The sequence below is a fragment of the Cyclopterus lumpus genome, chromosome 8 (genome assembly GCF_009769545.1).
Source record: "Cyclopterus lumpus isolate fCycLum1 chromosome 8, fCycLum1.pri, whole genome shotgun sequence".
Lineage (NCBI taxonomy): Eukaryota > Metazoa > Chordata > Actinopteri > Perciformes > Cyclopteridae > Cyclopterus > Cyclopterus lumpus.
The window spans coordinates 2,678,275-2,696,035 of NC_046973.1; the positions used below are offsets into that span (position 1 = coordinate 2,678,275).

General features: G+C 40.9%; 2 protein-coding genes across 2 annotated transcripts; one reads left to right on the forward strand and one right to left on the reverse strand.

Moving 5' to 3' along the window:
* Positions 1 to 2,338: 2,338 nt before the first annotated feature.
* On the reverse strand, positions 2,339 to 3,548 carry rcvrna (recoverin a). Its single transcript, XM_034539715.1, has 3 exons — positions 3,168 to 3,548; positions 2,554 to 2,665; positions 2,339 to 2,457 (listed from the first exon to the last, which is right to left on the reverse strand). The coding sequence occupies exons 1-3, from the start codon at positions 3,546 to 3,548 to the stop codon at positions 2,339 to 2,341; spliced, it is 612 nt and encodes a 203-aa protein (XP_034395606.1).
* A 4,861-nt stretch (positions 3,549 to 8,409) lies between these two features.
* LOC117735304 (germ cell-specific gene 1-like protein) lies at positions 8,410 to 16,643 on the forward strand. Its single transcript, XM_034539837.1, has 5 exons — positions 8,410 to 8,713; positions 10,566 to 10,613; positions 11,937 to 12,089; positions 15,633 to 15,744; positions 16,340 to 16,643. The coding sequence occupies exons 1-5, from the start codon at positions 8,410 to 8,412 to the stop codon at positions 16,641 to 16,643; spliced, it is 921 nt and encodes a 306-aa protein (XP_034395728.1).
* The last annotated feature ends 1,118 nt before the right edge of the window (positions 16,644 to 17,761 follow it).

Consider the following 17,761-nt stretch of genomic DNA (forward strand, 5'->3'; position numbering starts at 1 on the left):
GGCGACTCCTCTGGTTGTATAGAAGTCTATATAAATGACTCTACTTCTCTTGATTTATTCCCTCAGTAAACATTGTAAACATTAGTTTTTGGTCTCAATCTCTAGTTTCAAGTCTTCTTCAATACAGCGTGATGTTCATTTAGTAAAATTATGGTCATTTAGAGTCAAACAGACCATAAAGCAGGGTATGGTTTAGGGGCTACCAGGTGATTGACAGGTCGACAGGTATATGGCGTCTCTATGTCACTCTTCAGTCCAAATATGGCCTCTTCTCTTCACTGCTCTCAAAAAACAAGATGTCGACGAGACTGAACTCAAGGCTTCAAGACGGCAGTCCACAAACCAAACGGTGACGTCAGGACGTCCACTTCTTATATACAGTCTAAGATCAGTTTATATGTACGCCATATTTAATATATTTTCGCAGTGACACATCCATTATATAACATTCCTTATGGCTCACCTAAGAATGTTTCTAACTTAAAGTATTCTTCACTGTGCCGAGACATTATCTCAACTACACACTTGAGGTGAAGGAGTCCAGTCGTCTCAATTGACCTTCAGCTCTTAATCGGATTGGCTGATACAGGCAGATTATTAACCTGAGACTAATTCCTTTCATAAGGAGCTCTCGTCCCGACTTTTTTCCTCTCAACCTAATGAATCAATTCAAAGTGTGAACAAACGTTGCTGGAACGCCGCCAGACGTGAGAGAGTAGAAAGGCCGGCGTGCAAACGCAAGTCAGAGAGCAGTAAGAAACACAGATATAAGTGTTTTCTTTAGTTTAATGCTGATTATTCATTATTGTCACTGTCGTTGCATGAAGACAAATATGAAACAGTCTAAAGGGTGAAGAGAAAACAGTGTTTTCTTACAAAATATGTTCTTTATGAGCTCTCTTGTCCATTTGAGCTAATAAGCTTATACATTTATGTTTAATGCAACAGAAAAATGAGATTAAAAGTAGTTAAAAAATGTTTTAAATCACATGAATTCTACGAGACGCAGCACAGGTGGTGGTTACTGCTAGCTAGGCTAGTTAGCATTTAGCCGGAGACGTTTTTTTTAAAGATTTAGCTGTTTTAAGTGTGATTTATGTGGCGTAACAAACACAGATTGTTATTTTTCAACCAGGAAACAGGATACATTAATTAATTAATTAATTCAACTAAGGCTAGTTGCTAAGATACAAAATTAGGTTACGAAACTCTATTGAGCCAATCACACAAAAGACATATTAGATTGTTTCTTCCTCAGCTTTTGTGTCCATTTCAGCTATAAATTCATGTTTAATTCAATACATAAAATGTCATTTCAAAGTATCTGAGCCACAAATCACCTAAATATCCCTTGAGATGGAAGTTAGCTAGTTGGCGTTTAGCCGGACTTGCTTATCTGTCATTTTCTCTCCATTATTATTTAAGATTGACTTGTCTTCTAATTTAGGTTGAATAAAAACACTCAGTTAAGATGTCAATTATAAAGCTAGCCGATAGTTGAAACTAGCAGGAGTTTAATTATGCCTTTAATGCAGATTATTAAACATTGACAAAAAGCTCTAGAATATTTAGATACTACTTCTTAAAGGGCACATAAATAATACACAAACAACATATGTTCTTCCTCTTGTCCATTTGAGATAATGAATTTATGTTGAATTAAAGAAAAGTTAGTTTAAAGTTAGTTTAATTACATGAAATCACGTGTATTTCAGGAGCCGTGAAATTGATCTAGTAATACTTCATAGTTACAATTTAAGATTATTGTTTATTATTGAAAATCTCAATACCGACATGTTAAACCACCACAATTATTATTTATATATTTTTATTATAGGTCAAGGAATAAGTGTAAAATAGCTTTGGCTAACTTACTAGCTATCCGTAACTAGCTAGTAAGCGATCGCTGCAGTTTGGTTTTGAGCTGTTTTCTTGTACTGAGTTTTATAATATTGTAATTTCTATGGTTAGGTAGTTGCATCCTGGTCCATATTGACCAAATATGCATAAGTTACTATGTGTTGGCTTCATGGAGCAGTATAATGATGTTGTTGACTACATGGTTAATACAATGTCTGCACAACGTTTCAAACTCAGGTCTTGAATTGTCATTTCAAGAGTTCCCCCGGCTTTTGAATTTCTGGTATGAAAATGCAATTTTTGAATTGCTCTCTGGGTACAAAGACACAAAATGCAGTTCTGTTTGGCTGGTTAACGGACCAAAAAAAAGAAAAAGAAAAGAGAAACGTGGTCGAAGAGGACGAGCAGCCAGAACATGAGAATTTAAACGCAAAAACAAAAGTCTTAAAATCACACAAAGGGCCTTTTTAGCCGTGTATTATTGCTTCTTCTCTTTCAGCTTGTCTTTAATTTTCTGAGGCTCGTCATATTGTATCAACCGCAGGATGTCCTTGTTGTCCATCACGCCCTGAATGAATTCTCCCTCTGAGATTTTATCTGGGAAAGGAAAGCAAAAGAAAGACCAGCATCAACACACAGGTAAGGTGTGAAGGTAAAGAGAGGCTTTAAAGCAGATGTTTCAAAGGAAGTTACCGTTGTCCTTCTTCCCAAAGAATTCCCAGATCTTCTCCGCCCTTTTCTCCGGCGTGTTTTCGTCCTCGGGGAGATTCTTCTGGTCGTCGGCAGGAATCATGTTGAATATCGACTGCGTGAGAGTAATTAAATGATTTTGAACATGTTTTAGTTTTTTTTACAGTGCATGCATAGTTTCATCACAAAATAAGGACACAATAATGTCATAATTAATCTGTTATTCAGTTATTGCTGGAGTTTCTGAAATATGACAAGTGCATATTTATTATTTTGGGCTGTTTACCTCGTCTAAAAGAGCAATTTAAAAGGGGTAAGTTATGATGGAAGTTTACACCGCATGGATTCATTCATTAAAGACTCATTAATCACTTACTTACAATCCCTCATGTTTCCATTGCGGACACGTTTCAGGGAATAAAAGTGTAAAGAACGAGCGTAAGGTGAAGAAAATAAATAAATAAAAACTAAATCATGGAACAATACACCATCTTGTTTTCAACGTCGACCCATGTTAAAGAGGCCGAATGGAAGTCTTACTGTAGGGATACCGAAAATACATCAAATACTTTTGTTTCTCTACGCCATCGCGATGAAAAAAAGAAAGGTATAAGTACCCTCACGATCTCGCGGATCTCATTTTTGCTGATGGTGCCGTTCCCGTCCACGTCGTACAGGGCGAAGGCCCACTCCAGCTTCTGCAGAGTCTTCCCCCCGGACGTGAGGTGCAGAGCGACAATGTACTCCTTGAAGTCCAAAGTGCCGTCGGCGTTGGTGTCGAAACTCCTGAACACGTGCCGCGCGTACTCGGTGGGGTCGGCGTCGGGGAAGAAGCTGGCGTAGATGCCCTCAAACTGCTGCTTGCTGATCTTGCCGCTGGGACACTCCTTCAGGAAGGACTGGTACCAAGTGCAGAGCTCGGACTCGCCGTATTTCGTGTTGGACTTCAGTTCCTCCAGGAGCTCCTTCGACAGGGCGCTGCTCTTGCTATTCCCCATCCTGCAGACTTCTTCTTCGTTCGAGTTCACTCTGCCTCGTATATCAACCCTGGCTGCCCCTCTAGGTGCCAAATGAGATTACGGTCATCACTACCTAAATCCAGACAGCTGTCTTGGAAGATTAAGGGGATAACCACGTCACACCACTATGACACCTTTATTTTTTTTAAGGCAGTTAAATGCTGGAGGTATAAGCAGAGGATTAAACACAACAGGTGGCAAACACTTTAAAGGTCAACATCTGAGGACCTTGGAGGCCCTTTTGCAGTGTTATTGCTTCAACTGCAATCCCATCTCCCAGGCCTAGGCTTAATAGGCTTCATACGTCTCTGTGAGTTACATCCGGCTACGCATGATTGATGATAGAAGTATCAAGCTACTTTAATTTAGCCACTATTCTGCTGTACATCCACCACCATTACCCAGGATATTTTGTCAACATTTAAATGTTTTTGTTTGTTTAAACGTTTGTCTTCTTGCACTCAAATATTTTTAATTGTAAATATGAGAAGATTTACTTTAGCAATTTTCTATTTACTTTTTTGCAACAAAATCTAATAAACCCATTAAAAAAGTTATTTATGAGCCATTATTCAAAAACATATTGTTGTACTGATTTTTAGCTAAATAATGTGGATATTGATCAATTTTATGAGGTAACAACATGTCAATGAAAACGATCTTTTCCACTGATTTATACTTCACAAACATTGTAATATACTTGTTATGCAATATCAACAATGGTTGATTGTGTAATTTATTAAGAATATGCAGATTTTGAGGAGTTAAAACTGAAATGAAGGTACCTGTCTAATTAGGAGAACTAGTCCTGATAACTTTTGATCGGTTTAACTTTTAACAAAACATCACATAAAGTCATCAATTACTCTGCAGAAAGTGATAAACACACTTTAAGAGTATCCATGGCTTCATAAGATGAATAATGTTCATCTTTAAGAATATTTTTTTTGTTTCAATTAAAGTTGTTTCACAAGTTGACAGGATTCTTTCAGAATCTAGAGGAGTTCCCCAAGGATCTACTCTGGGTCCTGTTCTGTTTACATAGCGTAGCGTCCATCTCTACGCCGATGACACAATCTTGTAAAGTAAAGATCAAACTACAAACCTAGATATTGGAAAAAAAAAGCTGCAGCTTGCTTTAAACAATCTCCTACAGAGCAGTGGGCTTTTAAACTTTAAGCTCCTAAATAGCGCAACTAGATTGATGATGAACGTGTTTTACTCTCATTACGATTACATATGTTAGCGAGTAATTTATTTTTTCACTGCGATCCACCACGGTAATGTTTTTATTGTTGTGTTTTTTATTTGTTTATATGTATGTATATATAATATACAACCCAGGTCTTTGTCTCGATCCATCAGATTGACAGTGAATCGAGGTGTTGTTGAAAACAAGGCGTACTTAGATAGCAGCAACCGGGCAGTGAGGGACTCAAACGATGCCGGCCGGCCGGCTGCTGGAGGTTGCGGTGAACCCCCTTCTGGTAGTGGGCTGCTCCTCCACAATAAATGGGATCAGATTATCTGCGTCTCCAGTGTAATAGCCTCAGGCCAGATTACAAGACCATCTGGTGCTGCAGTGGTGCCGAAACCACAGCGAGCGAAGGCAATTAATGAATTGGGATGAGCGGGCTGTGTAATTGTAAGTGTTGGAGTTGTTGATAATCCATTTGTATGCTACTCAGCTAGTCCTCGCCTCCACTGCTGATGCATTTAGATGCGCTGCATGAAAGCATTCAGGATAAACGTGAGGGGAAAACAGTATTCCCAGATGTGTGTGAGACAGATATTGTGTGTGTGTGTGTGTGTGTGTGTGTGTGTGTGTGTGTGTGTGTGTGTGTGTGTATCCATCCCCTTTCAACAAGGGGATGGATATTGTACTTTTTTGTCTATGTCGGGAGCTTCCATCTGAAATATATCCCTTTGTCAAATGAGATTATAAAAAAACCCAAATCACTCTTTGGTCAGTCACATAACATTTATGTTTTGTTATTAAAAATGCACAGAATGTGGAGCATCACTGGTGTCAGGGGAAAAGGCTCACATCTGTTGGTCGTAAACTCTGATATTACAGCTTTTACTCAGAATGAGTTCAGGTATTTATTATGTAAGAAAGGGATGAGTCAAGGAAATATTCACTGAACAACAGGCTTACTACTTCATCAAGTGCAATGCCGGACTTATTCTTCCTGTGTTTACATTTTTATTACATGGAAGACTAATGTTCAGCATAATCTCTCGTTCAGGGGAATTACTCGGTGAGATGCCGGCTACGAATCAGAGCACCGCTCTCAAGTTTAAAGGTGAATTTACCTGAGAATTAATCAACGTTTATGGATGCATGTACTTTTCTCTTTTCTGTGTACACACGTCAGACCTTGGTACATATTTCTGAATATTGGTAGCTATATATTTTGAACACGTACAGATACACAACAAGACATTAATATATATTTTCTTGCTTAATTGAATACAACTAAAACCTTGACAAAGGCAGCGCGTACCAGATAAACTCAACTTCTTACTTTTCGAAAATAAAAGCCCTGGACATGTAGCCTAATATTCTCAGTCCAGTGTTTTTTATGTTTCCGTGTTGTTTATTTGTCATGACCCTGTTGGCCTTTAGTTTAATTTAAAACCTGCCACACAGCCGTTTATAGCGTTGAACACCAAAAACAATTGACATTTATTCCCATTCAAAAGGTTTTCTATGGTCTTGGTGGGATATTATTTAAAGTGGTCTTAAGCTGTAAAACTCAGGACTATAGTGGACTATAGTTGGTCTGAGGACGGGGCTCTCAACTAGAGGAATTAAATCAATAATCCTGAAGTTGGTATTTCTTTAAGCTTTTATGTTTAATGTTGTTTTTTAAAAACTTTTTTTCAGTGTATTTTGGATTTAGCTCTGAAAACAAGAGACGGATGCTGTGATTGAGGGAATATTAATGTTAGCATGCTAACGCATTGAGCTTAGAAGGGGAACAGTTGTACCTGCTTACCATTAGCATCGTAGCACTGCAGACGTTAGCATTTAGAGAAAGACTGTTTCTCGTTAGCATCTTCAGCCTGTCAAATTGATCCTTACATGGTTGGTAACCATGGTAAAAATTCATCAGATAATAAAAAAGGATAACTGTACACTTAAATGTGTTTTTTACGCCATGAAATATTGTTCATATTGACATTACTTACCCAATTTATAAAAGTCGTAATTTCATGGTTGAAAACTTCAACTTCAACTTTTAACTCTGATCTTTGATGCCAATTCTTGTCCAACCGTGCCAAGTCGACGGTTCTATACTAATCTATACGTCATGAAATGAAAGACTGTTAACGACCTCTAATTTTTTTTTAAGAATTACGCTTTTGCAACATTACAACATCTGGGGAATTAATGTTAATGAAAATGTTATCTGGTGCAAGATTATTTGATAGCAATGAAGCTGTAACCAGAGTGTGTAGATGAAGCATTTAAGTGATACATTTTACTCATTTTGCGGCTGGCTAGGTAGCTAGATACCGTTAGCTAGCTAATTCCACCATGATTTCATGCTGACGTTACAGAGAATTAGCAGATCAGCTCCTCTGGTTGTATAGAAGTCTATGCTTCATGTGTTAAAGCTGCATTCTCTCTACTGACCACCAGGGGGCGACTCCTCTGGTTGTATAGAAGTCTATGCTTCATGTGTTAAAGCTGCATTCTCTCTCCTGACCACCAGGGGGCGACTCCTCTGGTTGTATAGAAGTCTATATAAATGACTCTACTTTCAAGCCTTCTTCAATACAGCATGATGTTCATTTAGTACATTATGATCATTTAGAGGTCAAACAGACCATAAAGCAGGGTATGCTTTAGGGGCGGGGCTACAAAGTCATTGACAGGTTGCTACCGCTACCAGACACGTATTCGCCGTCTCTACGTCACGCATTCCAAATATTGTAACTTTCGTTCAGTGGTTGCCAAAAAACAACAACATGGCGACGGTCGCAATCCAAGATGGCGACTGCGTGATTCTCCAAACTCGCGGCCTCAAAACGTCAGTCCACAGACCGACGTGTGGCGTCACCACGACTACGTTCACTTCTCATTTTTGGTCTCTGGCTCAATCCGAAGGTGACATGTTTGTTTCTGAAAGTGTGAGCTGCAGATTCTCATGAACAAGTAGAACAAAAGGACAAATGGATCAAAGTAAAGACAGCAGATGTTTTCTTTCATCCTTCACATACATGTCTGTCAGTAGTTTGTCGACACCATCAGATTTGATCTGCATGCACACACATGAGGGGTGGATTTCCCTGTGAGACTGTACACATTATGTCACGGCTCACCGGCTGTGAAATCGGCACTTCATCTTAGCGGCTGCAGTTGTTTTGTGAAAAAATCAGGGAAATGTAAACTTGTCCTGGATTATAATCTAAGCTCATAGTAATCTTTTTTCATTTTTTTTCATTTTTTTTATGAAATCTGGAAAACATAATTTGCCATTTGTAATGGATAATATTGCAGGGAAATATTTGTAGAAGGGGAGGAGCGAGGACGGGGGGCGAAGGACGAGCAGCGAACAGCGAAAGGGTTCAAATGAAGCCGAGGAAAAGCAAGCGGCTGCCATGGGTTTCTATTGCTCCTGCGGAAGTGGAGAGAAGGAATCCGTTCATCGAGGTGGAAGCGCTTCATTAGAGCCGGACGAGGGACGCACGCAATTCTCACCCAAGGAGCCCCGACGAGATTACGAAGATTTGACACATCTGCTGGGAGGCTGAAACACGGCGGCTACATATCGAAAGCCGGGATTAGTTGCCTTTTTTCATTTCATCTCCTCCGGGTTTGGCCTCGACCATGAGGCTAGAGCGCGGGCGGCGGGCTTCCCTGGCGCTCACCCTCAACTTTGTGGCCTTCGCCTTTGCCTTATCCGCGGTGTCCACCAACTACTGGTGCGAGGGCACCCGGAAGGTGCCCAAACCGTTCTGCACGGGCCCGCCGGTGAAGGCGAAGCAGTGGTTCTGCATCCGCTTCAACAGCTCCAACATCAACGACAGCCGCTTGGTGCAGTACATCTTCGAGAGCGGCGAGGAGAAGTTCCTCCTGAGGAAGTTCCACACGGGAATATTCTTCTCGTGCGAGCAGGCCGCCGACATGAACGGTGAGTCTGACCGAGCCCCCCACCCCCCTCGGATTCAGGTGTTCAATAACAGGAAGTGATGACGGGGACCTGCGGGTCAATGAGAGTGCTTACAGAGTCCGTCGGGTCATCGGTGAATACATTGATTATGTTTTATTCCCTTTATTCATATACCATGAAAGGCCTTCACTCAGTAGCTAGTTCATGTCTGTAGGCCAGAGAACAATTTTTAAACTGGTAATTATTCATATTTCTTCCATCATTTACACAAACAACAACTGTATTTTTATTTTTTTGTATTTAAATAGTCAAAACAATCTTTATAATTATGTTATGAGCCATTATTGATGTGTTTTTGTGTGTATTTTTTGGATTCCTGGCAACTTCACACTTTGTTAAATTGACATAATTATGAATAATGTTTGCAACCAAAGGTCATCGTGCATGTGAGGTAAGGACAGATTAAAGGTGCTGATGAATGCATGGACAGGTATTAATGCAGGAGTCCGGTTCATCTGATGCTGTGAGATGTTGCAGCAGGTGAGAACAACAAAAAATGGTTTTAACTCAATCTGCAGAGTCACAATAAACTGTCACATGAATGTAGTAGAATGAAAATAATATTCACCTCTGAGAAATACTCACGTGAAGTAAAAGCGCCTCAAGTGAGACTACTTGAGTCTGCAGCTTTAAGTTTACTGAATTAATAACTGCGGCTAATAAAAAGCGTTGCTTCGGAAGACGGCAGCAAGTCGACCTGCAAAAAATAATAATCCTGCAGCAAAATAAAGATACATTTCTGCGTCGTGAAGAAAACAATCAGTTTCCTCTCTGATTATTTAACTTTTATCTTTAGTTCAGATCAGGAAGTTGCTTTGAGAACTTTCTTTCTTCACCTTTTTTCTTTCTTTTCTTGATTACGTAAAATATTTATGACAATGATAAATGATTATTATGATAAATTATCGTTTCTTAAGAGTTTAACACGCAATTCACTTAAAACAGCTGCAAAAGAAAACTAAAATCCTCTTAAAAGTCTGTGTAATTCTGAGCAACACACAGGTGAACGTGCCCTCCGTGTCTCAGGAAGTGTGATTATTAATATCAGTATGCATGAAAAAAAAATGATGCAGCCACCTTACAAAAGCACACTGGAGTAAGATGCTGTTTTCTCAACATCACCAGCAGAGCTCCCGTAAGTCACGACCGGATTAAAACCATTTCTCTTAGCGTTGCATGCAAGCCGTCCCATCTGTTTTTCATAAGCTCCGGTAATAAGACTGAGTATACAATAAGTTTTAGGATTTGCATGCAGTTTACAGACAAATTGTTTAATGTGCCGACTTGCATCGATAAAAGTGAAACGTTAATCAGTTTTCTCAGAAACACAAATTGAAAACTATCTAAGAGTATAATTTAATGGTTTAATCAATTAAAATGTCCAGCTGTGTTTTGAAATTATGCAATGTGTATAGTTTTAAAGTCGATTTGCCTTGAAAAGCAGGTTTAGTTCGTACAATAGAGTATTAATGCTGCTTTCAAATGAAAGAACATTTTAATATTTCCAGAAGAAAGTCACAAGAAGTCAGAGTGAAGTGAGTTAATTTGAGAGAACAATTATTCTTATATGAAGTTTAAAATGCAAGTTTAGAAAACGTTCTGACTGCAGCGTTTCTTCACATTCTCACGAGTAAAAGTCTTGTTTTGATCCGTCAAACTACATCAATTTGTAAACTTTCAGCCCATTAAATTCCAGGTCTTATTTTCTCTTTGAATAATAGCAAATTACAATGTAAATGATGGACCTGTAAAATACTGAAAGCGTCCCTTTGTTCTCCAACAACATGAATGTGTTTCTTTCTCTTGATCACAGGCTTCGACTGTCGAGACTTCTCAGAGATCGCCCCAGAACACGAACGAGGTAAAATGCTGGAGGTTTGATAAACAACGGCTTCATGTTTGGTTTTAAGGTTTTGAGAGCAGGAGAAACATTAAATGTCAATATAATATTTATATTGTTCAACCATCAACGTGAGACGAGATTACTTTCCCATTACAAATATTTTTAAATGATGATAGAAAAGTAAAATTAACGTCGACATTTTTGGATCGGCGTGAAACTTCCGCGGTTGAATCTTCATAATTAAAGATTACAACTTTTAAACTTCCCAGGGTGCATTTCAGCCAGAAAGTGTTTTGTTCACACGGTCAGCAGACGATGGATGAGCGGAGGGATGGTTGATGATGATGATGATGATGATGGTGGTGATGGTGATGATGATGGTGATGGTGATGATGATGATGATGGTGATGGATAGACGGACGGATGATGAGGATGATAGAGAGAAGGACGGACAGATGGATAATGGATGGATGATGGATGGACGGACTGGTAGATGAATGGTTGGATGGATGGAGAGATGAAATTGTCGGACAGACGGATGATTGATGGATGATGATGATGGACGGACGGATGGAGGGACGGACGGATGATGGTGGATAGAGAGATGGCCGGATGAATGATTTGACGGATGGACGGGCTGATGAACAATTGGATGGATGGATGAAAATGTCGGACGGACGGATGATGGAGGGATGGACAGACAGAGGGGCGGACGGATGGATGATGATGGACAAAAGGACGGATGAACAAATAGATGGTGGATGGATAGACGGACGGGCAGATGGATGATGGATGGAAGGACAGAGGGACGGACGGATGGATGATGGTTGATAGAGAGATGCACGGATGGATGGAGGGAGAGACGAACGAATAAATGGTGGCTGGATGGACTGACGGGCTGAGTGATTGGATGGATGGAGAGATGAATGGACGGGAGGAAGGAGGGATGGGAGGAAAGATGGTGATGATGGATGATAATGATGGATGGACGAGCTTTAGTGCAGCAAGTTGTGCTAAACGAATGTAATTAAAAGATATTCCGCCAGAAGCTGATGTTCAAACAGAGATGAGTTCAACAAACAAATCCCATAACACACAACAACAACAACATCAACCTGAAAGAAGACCTTCACCTGTATTGTGAGATCTCACCTTTACACGCATGTTACGAATAACTAGTTCCCTGATTTCATTAATCCAGACGCCTGGATTCAGATCTCCAGACCTGGAAGGAGCCGACCCTTTCGTACCACCGTGACCTCCGTGGGATTATTCATCGGGGTATTATGAGGACAACGCAACTCACCCATGTCCCTCCCCTTGTTCGTTTTGTGTTCACAGGGGTTTTGTGGTTGTGTATCGTGGCCGAGAGTCTGTACCTCACCTTGCTCTTCGCCGGCGGCGCTCTGATGATGCTGGAGCAGTGTCCCTGCTTCAGCATCATGAACAAGCTGAAGCTCAGTGCCTTCGCCGCCTTGTGCACCGCCCTCTCAGGTAACACTGCAGTTCACCTTCCAGTGGATCGCGTTGTGAGTTGAGACCAGAAGGCAACCTGAGGAAGTGTTTTAAAACCTGCCTTCTCTATAATGTCTACCAGGGGGCGACTTCTCTGGTTGTATAGAAGTCTACGCTTCATGTGTTAAAGCTGCATTCTCTCTCCTGACCACCAGGGGGCGACTCCTCTGGTTGTATAGAAGTCTACGCTTCATGTGTTAATGCTGCATTCTCTCTACTGACCACCAGGGGGCGACTTCTCTGGTTGTATAGAAGTCTATGCTTCATGTGTTAAAGCTGCATTCTCTCTACTGACCACCAGGGGGCGACTCCTCTGGTTGTATAGAAGTCTATGCTTCATGTGTTAAAGCTGCATTCTCTCTCCTGACCACCAGGGGGCGACTCCTCTGGTTGTATAGAAGTCTATGCTTCATGTGTTAAAGCTGCATTCTCTCTACTGACCACCAGGGGGCGACTCCTCTGGTTGTATAGAAGTCTATGCTTCATGTGTTAAAGCTGCATTCTCTCTACTGACCACCAGGGGGCGACTCCTCTGGTTGTATAGAAGTCTATGCTTCATGTGTTAAAGCTGCATTCTCTCTACTGACCACCAGGGGGCTACTCCTCTGGTTGTATAGAAGTCTATGCTTCATGTGTTAAAGCTGCATTCTCTCTACTGACCACCAGGGGGCGACTCCTCTGGTTGTATAGAAGTCTATGCTTCATGTGTTAAAGCTGCATTCTCTCTACTGACCACCAGGGGGCGACTCCTCTGGTTGTATAGAAGTCTATGCTTCATGTGTTAAAGCTGCATTCTCTCTACTGACCACCAGGGGGCTACTCCTCTGGTTGTATAGAAGTCTATGCTTCATGTGTTAAAGCTGCATTCTCTCTACTGACCACCAGGGGGCGACTCCTCTGGTTGTATAGAAGTCTATGCTTCATGTGTTAAAGCTGCATTCTCTCTACTGACCACCAGGGGGCGACTCCTCTGGTTGTATAGAAGTCTATGCTTCATGTGTTAAAGCTGCATTCTCTCTACTGACCACCAGGGGGCAACTCCTCTGGTTGTATACTCTGTGAGAGTATTTTCTACAAACTAAATATTGGCTAAATATATTTTACTTTTAAAAAGCGTTCTTAATAATAGGCATTTGTTCTGGTTCTTAACACACTGTAATGTTGTTGTAAGCAGATATAAGGACATTTGTATTGTTTATAAATACATATTATATATTATTGAAAAAGACTGCACAGCTGGAAGAAACTCCTGCAACACGTCTCACTAACAGCTGCAATGTTTAATAATTCACAAGTACAATTGGGTTTTTTTGCAGAACATTGTTACATTTTTACTAATTATTTAATTTTATTAATTAATAATACAATTATAAATAATTGATCAATATAGTTGAATATTGATTTAATAATTGAAAATATATATTTATAACACATGTAAAAAAATAAAAATAAAAAAGAGAGAGAAGCTGCATCAATTATGTAATCAGATAAAATTACTTAAACTGCTGAAGGAAACACCTTAATCAACACTTTACCATCCAGGTTAGTAAGTGATTATTATTGTATTGTTACACTGTTTCACTGCATTATTATTCATTGTCTGTTTACACACTGACGGACGCACACAAGAGGAACTATAGCTGTTGACAAATACATCAATAAACACTTGATTCTGCCACATTATAGTGTGTTAAAACCCCTCTAGATGTCTTTAGACTGCTTCTAAATGCTGAATAGTGGGAGTAAATGTTGCCTTGACTGTATTCTAGGGGAAGATGACTGTAAATGAGGCAGCAGGTCAGTCAGCAGCGAGCACACAGAGCGCCGTCCTGCGTCCGCTCACTACCTCGGAGGATTTGCTGGTTTGTGGACTAATCGGATTGGAGCCGGGGCAGCGGTGTTTCGGGCTGTGCCAAGACCTGCCCAGAGGAGCTCCCTCTACCCCCCCACCCCCCCTCCGTCGATCCCCCTGACTCCCATCCCCCTCCGTTGTTATGAGTTAATCCCGAGTAAAGCAGCTGTGGAGAGGCAGGCTGCTGGATGAGAGAGGGCTAAATAACAGAGAGGCCAGTTCACCTCCGGCAGCGTCCGTCTGGAGGCCTCGCGCGGCCAGCAGAAACACGGTTTAACTGTCAGGAAACGTTTGTTCCTTAAAGATCTCTCTTTGCGTCACATTGGCATCAAGGTTCAGAAGTCGACGCCGTCACGAGTCATAATTTAGTGGTGAAATCGACTTTTATCATCAACAAAAAGGGAAATGTTGTCAGTTTCAAGCAGGCGGCAACCCAGTTCTGCCCAATGAAGCCGAAGGTTCATGTGTTAAAGCTGCATTCTCTCTCCTGACCACCAGGGGGAGACTCCTCTGGTTGTATAGAAGCCTATGCTTTATGTGTTAAAGCTGCACTCTCTCTCCTGACCACCAGGGGGCGACTCCTCTGGTTGTATAGAAGCCTATGCTTTATGTGTTAAAGCTGCATTCTCTCTCCTGACCACCAGGGGGCGACTCCTCTGGTTGTATAGAAGCCTATGCTTTATGTGTTAAAGCTGCACTCTCTCTCCTGACCACCAGGGGGCGACTCCTCTGGTTGTATAGAAGCCTATGCTTTATGTGTTAAAGCTGCACTCTCTCTCCTGACCAGCAGGGGGCGACTCCTCTGGTTGTATAGAAGTCTATGCTTCATGTGTTAAAGCTGCATTCTCTCTCCTGACCACCAGGGGGCGACTCCTCTGGTTGTATAGAAGCCTATGCTTTATGTGTTAAAGCTGCACTCTCTCTCCTGACCACCAGGGGGCGACTCCTCTGGTTGTATAGAAGTCTATGCTTCATGTGTTAAAGCTGCATTCTCTCTCCTGACCACCAGGGGGCGACTCCTCTGGTTGTATAGAAGTCTATGCTTCATGTGTTAAAGATGCATTCTCTCTCCTGACCACCAGGGGGCGACTCCTCTGGTTGTATAGAAGTCTATATAAATTACTCTACTTCTCTTGATTTATTCCCTCAGTAAACATTGTAAACATGAGTTTATGGTCTCAATCTCTAGTTTCAAGTCTTCTTCAATACAGCGTGAATCTGTTACATCTGTAATCGGGTGATAATCCAAGAGCAGCAGATGGCGGAGATGCTGAAATGTATTTATTTTAAACTTTTCACTACTTTCATGTGTTGGTAAAGAAAATAAACCACCTCTTACATTTAGATTCAGCCACCAGGAGCAACGTACAGCATGTTATTATTCCGTCTGTGTTGTCTACCACGGCGCTGGTAAGTCAGACGTTTCTGCAGTATTTTAGCGACAAACTAAGTGTTTCCCATCATGCATTGCGTTTAGCTCTCTGTTCCTTTTGTTTATACCTTTCTTACTTTGCAGTTTGTCGGTTTATGCCTATAATGTTGACTCTTGGTGATCAGGAAGACTGAAGACAGTGTTGAATATGGATCAATATTGTGTTAAATCCAGTCATCACTGAGTCAGATGTACATATTACTTTGTCTCACACACTGATTGGCTCTTGCTCTCACAGGCCTTTGTGGGATGGTGGCCCACATGATGTTCACCACCATATTCCAGCTGGCTGTCGCTATGGGACCAGAAGACTGGAGGCCCAAGACCTGGGACTACAGCTGGTCTTATGTGTAAGCTCTTTTGAAAGCCACTGAAACATATATATAAAAACATTTCTACATATGATATATTTTTAACATTTCTACATATATATATTTATATATATTTCTACATATATATATAGAAATATATATATATAAATATTATATGATATATTTTATATATATATTTATATATGTATTTATATATTTCTAAATATATATATATATATTTTGTAGAATTATATATATATATATGTATATATATAGAGAAATATTCTACATATGATATATTTTATACATTTCTATATATATATAGTAATATATATAAATATTTCTACATATATATATTTATTTATTTATTTCTAAATATATAGATATATTTTGTAGAATTATATATATATATATAAATATAAACATATGTGTATACACACCACAGTTCAAAAGTATATTCCGTTCTGCTGTAAGTTGTCGTAACTATTCGTAAGATATCATACGAACCGTTGTATGACTGTAGGTTGACCTCCATATCCCAGGAGGAAAAGATTTTAATTTTTGCCTATTTGGTTTTGAGTTCTTCCATTCGCTGTCGTGTGACTTCCTGTTGTTTGGAAAACCTTCTCCTCAGCTTGGCGTGGGGCTCCTTTGGCACCTGCATGGGCTCCGCGGTGACGGCGCTCAACAGGTACACGAAGACCATCGTGGAGTTCAAATACAAGCGGCGGAACATCGCCAAGAGCCTGATGATCAAGCAGAAGATGATGGAGCGGGACCCCCCCGACCAGATGTGGGACATGTACCTGACCGCCGTCCCCGTCGGCGCCGAGGCTCGGCTAGAGCTGCCGGTCAACGGCCACAAACCCTCGACGGGGACCGCGTACGTGGTGGAAATGGACGGCGAGCCGGAATCACAGGGAGAGGCGTATTGTTAAAAATGGAGTCCCCGGACCCAGATTGGGATTCACATTTATAATGCGCATTTTGTTTGTTTGAACTTCGAAGGATCTGTCGCTGTTTTGGCCTTTTTCTTCACTCGAGTTGCACGAAGACGTCGCTCTCGTGTCTCTGGGACGACGTCTGGTCGCCTGCTCATTAAGACGGACCGCGGCAGGAGGAACGTTACCGAACGCGAGCGCCGGCACGAAGGCCCAAAAGGACTGCGGACGGTTGTTGACAGTGGACAGTGGATCAAAGGAGGGCACGTAGACACAACTACAGGGACACAAAATGACCACAAAGAGATGCAAAAGACGCAAAAACACAATAAAAACACACACAATGACAACAGAAGACCCAAAGGACGACCACAAATGGACAAAATGATTACAAAGGACACATAACAAGACCACAACACGTAAAACACGATGACAAAAACACACAGAATGGCACCTTTTTTGTTTTTTTTAGATTTAGATTTAGCATCGTTGTGATGTTTTGTGGGGCATCTTCTGGTTTTGTTTGTTTCTTGTTGTGTGTTTCTTGTCTGTTGTGCTCTGTGGACTGTGTCTATTGCTGTCTGTATGAAAGTTTTCCCCACTGGGGATTAATACAGTTTTCTAATCTAATTCTAATACCTCAATAGACACAAAACGACCACAAGATGTAAAACATAATGACAAAAAACACACAAAATGCCCGCAGAGACAGAAAAGAGAACCGTAAGAACACACACTAAGGAACACACACAAAGAAACACACACTAAGGAACACACACAAAGAAACACACACTAAGGAACACACACTAAGGAACACACACAAAGAAACACACACTAAGGAACACACACAAAGGAACACACACAAAGAAACACACACTAAGGAACACACACAAAGGAACACACACAAAGAAACACACACTAAGGAACACACACAAAGAAACACACACTAAGGAACACACTCAAAACGACCACAAAGAAGTGAACCAACCCCAAAGACACGCAAAATGACACACAACACACAGCACACAACAAACAGACGCAACGCGACCACAAAGAGACGTAAAATACACACAAAACGACCACAAAGACACTGAAAATCACTAGAAATGTGCACA

Coding starts and splice junctions, on each gene's coding strand:
- rcvrna (XM_034539715.1), bottom strand. CDS start 3,548: ATGGGGAATAGCAAGAGCAGCGCCCTGTCGAAGGAGCTCCTGGAGGAA. Junction 2,666..3,167: donor AGATCCGCGAGATCGTGAGG/GTACTTATACCT, acceptor ACTCTCACGCAG/TCGATATTCAACATGATTCC. Junction 2,458..2,553: donor CTTTGGGAAGAAGGACAACG/GTAACTTCCTTT, acceptor TTCCTTTCCCAG/ATAAAATCTCAGAGGGAGAA.
- LOC117735304 (XM_034539837.1), top strand. CDS start 8,410: ATGAGGCTAGAGCGCGGGCGGCGGGCTTCCCTGGCGCTCACCCTCAAC. Junction 8,714..10,565: donor GCAGGCCGCCGACATGAACG/GTGAGTCTGACC, acceptor TCTTGATCACAG/GCTTCGACTGTCGAGACTTC. Junction 15,745..16,339: donor GACTACAGCTGGTCTTATGT/GTAAGCTCTTTT, acceptor CCTTCTCCTCAG/CTTGGCGTGGGGCTCCTTTG.